The sequence below is a fragment of the Oratosquilla oratoria genome, chromosome 11 (genome assembly GCF_046742065.1).
Source record: "Oratosquilla oratoria isolate Oo_2021 chromosome 11, ASM4674206v1, whole genome shotgun sequence".
In the NCBI taxonomy this organism is placed as follows: domain Eukaryota; kingdom Metazoa; phylum Arthropoda; class Malacostraca; order Stomatopoda; family Squillidae; genus Oratosquilla; species Oratosquilla oratoria.
Window position 1 is genome coordinate 56,805,587 of NC_134787.1, and position 7,878 is coordinate 56,813,464.

General features: G+C 41.5%; 1 protein-coding gene across 1 annotated transcript in view; it reads left to right on the plus strand.

Moving 5' to 3' along the window:
* Positions 1-3,088, plus strand: part of LOC143029840 (fatty acid synthase-like) — a 36,031-nt gene extending 32,943 nt beyond the window's left edge. Inside the window, exons 37-39 of the mRNA XM_076192937.1 lie at positions 901-1,320; positions 1,557-1,718; positions 1,825-3,088. Of these exons, the coding sequence (XP_076049052.1) occupies positions 901-1,320; positions 1,557-1,718; positions 1,825-1,941 (699 nt within the window). The 3' untranslated portion in view covers positions 1,942-3,088. The remainder of the gene's footprint in view (positions 1-900; positions 1,321-1,556; positions 1,719-1,824) is intronic.
* Positions 3,089-7,878: the final 4,790 nt, after the last annotated feature.

Below are 7,878 nucleotides of genomic sequence, written 5' to 3' on the forward strand. Positions count from 1 at the left end.
GTTCTGGAGTTGAGAGATCACTTGAAGAGATGAACAGTGATGGTGAAAGCATTGCACCCAGCAGGATTCTATAGTACAGTATTTTTGTTCCTGATGTTTAGATGATCTTTTTGAATGGCATGTGTCTATGGTGCTGAGATAAGAGGGAGGTGCTAAGATAAGAGGGAGGGTGGAGGGGTGAGGAGTGTATTCAGGGATGGAATGGGTGGGAATGATTTTATGCCTTTTCTTTTTGGCTACCCCCCTTGTAAAGGGGAAAAAGCCTTGGTATATGTATGTATGTATGTGTCTATGGACCTTGTTGAAGGATTTGTTTATATTTTGGAAATGGATGGTAGGGAGGTGATCCTCTGCTCCTTAATATTCACTGTGAAGGTGCCTCTCATTGATTCTGGAGTTTAGTTTTAAACCCTTTAGATTGTAGAGGTTTCCCCTGGTTACAAGTGGTGTGGCTTAAGATAGAATGAAATTGGTAAAGCCAGTGGCATTCTTCAGAGGGTGAAGAGGTATATAAGAATAGAAAGTCAGATATAGTGCCCAGTGGAAAGTGGAATTATCATTACTTGCATTATAAGATAGTTAAGATGCATGAGGGGACGGAGAGTAGGGGTCACTGAATTAATGAAGTGGCCTTGCTGTGGATGTGCTGTGTCTTGCAACACTGCTTCTGACCCAGGGCAGTGGACAGGATGCAGGGATGACCCGTCATCCAGGAGGTGCCAAGATGAGAGGGAGGGTGGAGGGGAATGGAGTATGTAGGGGATGGAATGGGTGGGAGAGGTTTCTATGACTTTTTCTCTTTGGCTACCCCCTGTGTAAGGGGGAAAAAGCCTTTGGTATATATATATGTACGTAAAGTTGATTGACCTAAAAGTTAATCTCAATATCTTGTTTCAACAGGAAATCCTGCAAATTCACCCAGAGGGCCCCCTTCATATTGCTGGTTACTCGTTTGGTGCCACTGTAGCTTTTGAAATTGCTCTACAACTTCAAGCTCTCGATCGCCCTCCAAAATCTCTTATCTTCTTGGATGGTTCACATTCCTACGTAGCAGGAGTAGTAGATACTTACCGCAACCGCAAGGGTAAATTAACATCTGCCAAGAATGATGATGAAATAGAAAAATATACAAGTGTTGAGGAACAAACCAATGCCCTTATTACCTTCGCCCTCCAATTCTTTTCGAGTGAATACGCTGTCTTGAGAACAGCTCTTATGGCATTGGGTGATTGGAAAGAACGGGTGAATCATGTTGCAGAAATGGTAGAAATGGCAAGGAGGAAAGCTGGTTGTGCAGAATTGGACAATACCAGACAGCAGGTAAACATTATTTTTAACGTTCATATATTTCTAAGGTTTATGTAAAAAATGCAAAAATATATTGTTGAATATTACAAGTAACTTAGATATTAGATAGAATGAAGTAAGAAAGAAACTTTTATTTTATTATTTTATTTGTTTATATTTTTTTTTATTTATTATTTTTTTTTTTTTTACGAAGTGTCTGTTCAATATATAGTAGCCTTGTTTGGGGTTAACTTGAACTTTATTTGCAGATTCTTGAGGCAGCACGACAATTTGTGGGGCGGTTGCAGTTAGGACTGGATTACGCAGATGTTGAGGCATCAGGGCGGCGATGGACAGGACCAGCCTTGCTAATTAAAGCCACCAACAATACACATACACTCCATCTTGGAAAAAGTTATGGGCTTGACAAGGTAATTAGGAACTTGGGTAATGGGTGATTATTTAGTTATAGAATTGGCTTCTGAGTATATGTACAAGATAGGTGAGGATATTCATTTTTATCTTTGATATTTACAGGTTGTGACAGGTCGCCTTTCAGTAGTCCAAGTAGATGGAAATCATGAGTCGTTCATCATGGAAGAAGGAGCAAGTTCTGTTTCCACACACATTAATGCATTCCTATCTACAGTCTAGAATACCAGGTGGTCTGAAGTGTAGATGTAGAATAATTTGGTTATTTCCTAACACTTCTGCTGTTCATAATCCTTGAACAAAGTTACTATAATGCTGAAGAATGAGAAACCAAAGATTTGAACTCTCCAAAGAATTGATGTATAGGTAGAAGAGCTGATTTGTTTCGTAGAAGCATAAACTCTATACCAAATGTGTACGAAAGTTCACATGGTGAACATGTTGTAATAATGACAAAACAATTCCTAATTACTAGTGTGGCCATGAGGTGTATACATTGAGCATAAGTTCACTCTTGGTCTTCATCCCCCTCCCCCCACCCCAACACATGCTCCTTTTTCACCCCAAACATCATATATGTGCTTACATGACATCTTGGATTAGTTCTTTGTTCTGTGTTTTGTTGCACTGCACAGGCAGAACAGGTCGGCATTGATAAATGTCACACAAGATAGTATATAATACATGACACGTCATTTGTACATTGTATATTTAAAATATGTCTATTTATTTAAAATAAGTTATCCAGAATTCATTTCACAATATTTTGTGATACTAGAAACTCAAATCTGTATATGTGCACATATTAGTAGCTACACATAGATATACAGTACTACCTCTCATTAATGGACTAAAAGGGGGTTAACAGTGTCCGTTGATGTGAAAAATCTTTTGATTTGGAGTGGTTTTTGGGTGGCATAGTGATTGCACAGCACCAAAGACACCAAAAACAGTGAAAACACTGCAAACGCAGCTAATTAACGTCCGTTAGTGAGAGGTAGTACTGTACTTGGATAGCGAGTCTGGGATTAATGGGAATGTAAATATATGGTAACTGCACAGGTCAATTGACAGTGTCAAGGCACCTGTTTGCATACACAACTTCTGTTGCTGCACGTCACAACAAGCAATGCCTTCAATGCAAGAGTCCAAGTTTTAGTGGGGTTAGACCTGTTGTTTGCTAAGTGGAGCACAACATATGGTTCCGTGCCTGCAAGACTAAGAACTTGGTTATTGTCTGGTTCAAAAGTGAGGGTATATACCCATCTTTTAGGTCACTGCACAAACTAGTTTACAAGGTCAACACCGGTTGTACAGTGCATGCTGTCTTTGTAGTAGACAAAGGTAACAAAATAAAAGGAAAAAGCAATTGAATTTTTGTGATTACCCCGAAGTACTGTATGATCCAGTTGAAAAGTTTTTGAACTGTACACAATCATCTTTTTACAGAAATGTGTACAATTTTCTGATTTTGCATGAATTGGTAATGGAGGAGAGCTTAAATGATTTAGTTGTAACACTAATAATTGCCACCTTCAGTTTCACTGATCGGAAACCTGTGGCCCTGCAGTAGCTGGAAACAGACGTTGGGTCTTAACATGGATCTATCTGTGAAGGAAATTTGGACTGTCGTTCTAATAGTAAGGGGCTGTTAGTACATGACTGGTTGAAAGTAGGAGGGGAGCAGTTGCTGATTATGAGATCTCCATATGTGTAAAGACAGAAGAAAAATTTGGAGATCTTGGGCAGTGAACCCAACCCCTGATCAAGATGGTAATGGATCAATAAAAAAAATAATTCATGTTGGTAATAAATAGGTGACTTGAATGCTAAAGTGGGGAAGAAGATGGGAGATAATCTGTGCATTGGGAAGTTGGGAGTAGCCTAGGTGAGAGAAATGACAGAAGCAAGATGTTGGTAAATTTTGCAGAGAATTATAATACGAGAATGAATACTTTCTTCCAAAAGAGTGTAGATTGTAAAAGGACCTGGAAAAGTCCAAATGGAACAACAAAGGATAAAGACTTTATATTAGGAGATAAGATCATTAGCACTGTCAAGGTGATGAATAAAGTAAATATGGGTAATGACTATAGAATTGTAGGTTGCACAGCAAAATTCAATTCTAGAGCCAAAAGAAATAAACTAGTTGTGAATATTATTAGGGAATCGGCAGAGAAAGTAGGGAGTACAAAAAACTGAAAACAAACGCTCCAAAACTATAAATAACCTAATTAAAAGAAAAAGGACTAAGCAAATTAAAAAAAAGGAGAGGTGAAATAGAGTAGAAGAAAATACAGATCAGAGAAAAGAAGAAACATGGATGAAATAGAGGAAGCTGTTTGGAAAGGTAAAAGTGTTTTGGAAGAAAGTCAAGCATAAGTCCACATGGGGGAGGGTGGTAGATAGAGCGTTAATGGACTATGTAGTGGTAAATAGGATTATGATAGGAAGAGTTAAGGATGTACATGTGCTAAGGGGAGAGGGTGGGGGAATATCAGATCATTTTTTGGTGGAAGGTAAGTTGAGTGTGGAGGATAGATGGAGAAAGAGGAAAGGGACAAAAGGTAGGGAGGTGCTTAGAGTGAACTCTTTAAATGAAAAGGAGGAGGAGTACAAGAAGCTGAAGGATAGAGTAGAGCTAGGTGTGGAGGAGGAATGGGGATGGTTCAAGGAGGGAGTCACTAAGTGTGCAAAGATGGTGTGTGGAACAAGAAGGACAGGAGGAAATAGAAGAAAGGGTAGTGAATGGTGGGATGAGGAAACAAAAGGTTATAGAAGAGAAGAAGCGAGCTTTCACAGATTGGTTACAAAATAGGACGAGGGAGTCGTATGAGAGGTACAAAGAAAAGAAAAGAGAAGTAAAGCAAAAGGTAAAGGAGGCAAAGAGGAGAGCAGATGTGAAATGGGATAAGAGTATGACAGAAAATTTTGAAAGTAATAAAAAGATGTTTTGGAAAGAAATCAAGAGAGGAAGAGGAGGCGAATCAAGTAGAGAAGAAAAGGTAAAAGGTGTAGATGGAGAGATGATAATGGAAGAGAAGGCAGTAAGGGGAAGATGGGCAGAATATTTTATGGAGTCGCTAAATGTGAAGGAGGATAGGGAGGGAAAGATAGCTGCAGTGGGAAATGCAAGAAAATGACCGTGATGAGTGAGGAAAATGAAGGAGACATAAGGAAGGATGAAGTGAAGGTAGTTGTTATGATGAAAGCAGGTAAGGCACCTGGTGTGGATGGATGCCATGCAGAATGTCTAAAAAAAGGAGGTACAGTGATGGACTGGCTGGTGAGGTTATTTAATGTTTGCTGGAGAAAGGGTAGAGTTGCGGAGGACTGGAGGAGTGCCTGTATAGTTCCACTTTACAAGGGAAAAGGGGACAAGTGTGAATATAGTAGTTTCAGAGGGATTAGCTTGTTAAGTGTAGTTGGGAAGGCTTATGGGAGGATCTTGATTGAGAGGATTAGGAGAGGAAGAGAGGGAGTAATTGGTGAGGAACAGTGTGGATTTAGGACGGGTAGAGGTTGTGTAGATCAGATCTTTGTGGTAAGACAGATATGTGAGAAAGCTATAGGAAAGGGGAAGGATGTTTTTTGGGCCTTTATGGATCTGGAAAAGGCTTATGACAGGGTAGACAGAAAGGTACTGTGGGAGGTTTTTCGGATATACGGGATAGGAGGAAAGCTTCTAGGAGCTGTCAAGAGTTTTTATGAGAGTAGTAGAGCATGTGTCAGGTTTAGAATTGGAGAGAGTGAGTGGTTTGAGGTAAAGGTGGGACTTCGTCAAGGATGCGTTATGTCGCCCTGGCTGTTCAACTTATACATGGATGGGGTAGTGCGAGAGGTAAATGCAAGGGTAGTGGGTCAGAGATTGGAGATGGTTAAAGAAAATGGAGAAAAGTAGGAGGTGAGCCAGCTGTTGTTTGCGGACGACACTGCGCTTGTGGTAGGATCGGAGGAGGGATTGAGGAAGTTGGTGACAGAGTTTGGGAGAGTGAGTGATAGAAGAAAGCTAAAGATAAATGTGGGTAAAAGTAAGGTGATGAGATGTACAAGGGGTGAAAGTGGCAGTAGACTGGAAGTGATCATTAAGGGAGAGCGACTGGAGGAAGTGGACAGTTTTAGATACTTGGGTGCAAATGTGGCAGGAAAAGGTGGAGTGAAGGTGGAGGTAGAATGTAAATTGAGAGAAGCGAGTAAATGCCTTGGTGGATTAAAAAGTGTAATGAGGAATAGACATTTGGGAATGGATGCTAAGGGGAGACTGTATGAGGGAGTGATTGTGCCAACAGCACTGTATGGGGCAGAAACGTGGAACATAAGAGAGGAAGAGAGAAGGAGTTTGAATGTGTTTGAGATGAGGTGTCTGAGAAGTATGATGGGGGTTACTAGGCTAGATAGAATGAGAGGTGAGGAGTACGGGGGTGGAAAGGGAGTTAGGAGATAGGGTTGATGAAAGAGTATTAGGGTGGTTTGGACACATGGAAAGAACGAGTGAAGAAAGACTAGTAAAAGAGGAATGGAAGGCAGATGTGGAGGGAGTGAACATGAGGGGACGTCCTAGGATGAGGTGGATGGATGGGGTGAGGGGGGCTTTGGGGAAGAGGGGTATGTCTGTTGAGGAAGGACGGGAGAGGACAGAAGACAGGGGTGAATGGAGAATGGTTGTATATGGATGATGTGATGCATGAGGTGGAATGGGTGGGGGGATGGGGGTGAGGTAGTATGTGTGAGCAAAATTTGACGCAGTCCGAAGCGATTTCTCCCCGTCTTCTCCTTTATATGGGAGGGACGGAGAGGGGGGGGGGTCGCCGATTTAATGAAGCGGCCTTGCTGTGGATGTGCTGTGTCTTGCGACACTGCTTCTGACCCAGGGCAGTGGACAAGGTGCAGGGATGACCCGTCATCCAGGAGGTGCTAAGATAAAAGAGAGGGGTGTTGAGTGTATTCAGGGATGGAATGGGTGGGAATTATTTTATGCCTTTTCCTTTTTGGCTACCTCCCTTATAAGGGGGAAAAAGCCTTGGTATATGTATGTATTAAGAGCTGATCGCAGACTAACTTCAGGGAAGCAGCAAATTATACATATACCAAGGGTTTTTTACCCTCTTACAAGGGAGGTAGCCAAGGCTAAAAGGCATAATTTCACGCCCACCCATTTCATACCCACCCGCTCCACTCCCATTCATCACCCCCACCTCCTTCCCTTTTTTCTTGGTTCCTCCTGGATGACGGGTCATCCTTGTATCTTGCCCATTGCTCTGGGACAGAAGCAATGCAGCAAGACACTGCACATCCATAGCAAGGCCGGGAGAAGACTGGGAGAAATCCCTTTGGGCTGTGTCAAAATATCATTCAACATAACCACTCCCTTCGATGTATCACATCATCATCCATATAGAACCATTCTCCACTCACCCTTATCCTCCGACTTCTCCCTTCTTTCCTCGACAGACATCCCCCTCTTTCTCAATGCCTCTTTTACCCCCATCCTTCCATCTCATCCTCGGTCACCCACTCATGTTCACTCATTTAACTCTGCTTTCCACACTTTTACTAATCTTTTTTCGATCACTCTCTCCATGTGTTCAGACTATCGCAATACTCTTTCATCACCCCTACCTCCCAACTCCTTTTCCACCCACGCTCTCCTCCACCTCGTTTCTCACTCCTAACCCCTACCATACTTCTCAGACATTCATTTGAAACGCATTTAATCTCTTCCTCTCCTATATTCCATGTTTCTGCCCCATACAGTGCTGTCGGCACAATAACCCCTTTATATAATCTCTTAGCATCCATTTCCAAATATCTATTTTTCATTACATTTTTTTTTATCGCCCGAGGCATTTTTTTGCTTCTCTCAATCTACATTCTACCTCCACCTCCAGATTATATTTTTGAAAAACAGGAATGGAAAGATCATTAAATGCAGAGATAGAGTAGTAAAAAGAGAAGAATTTTACCAAAGACCGTAGCTGAGTCGGTAAATTCATATGTAGATATTACTAGTAATAAGATCCCAGCAATTTCGGTTGGGACGTGAGAACATTTTTGTATCGAAAATTGGCCGATTTTGACAAGCGTGCTTGAAAAGATTGCTCATCACTGCAGTAAGTGAAGATGGCGCCGCCTAGAAGGTATATATACAGATTGCTCAGG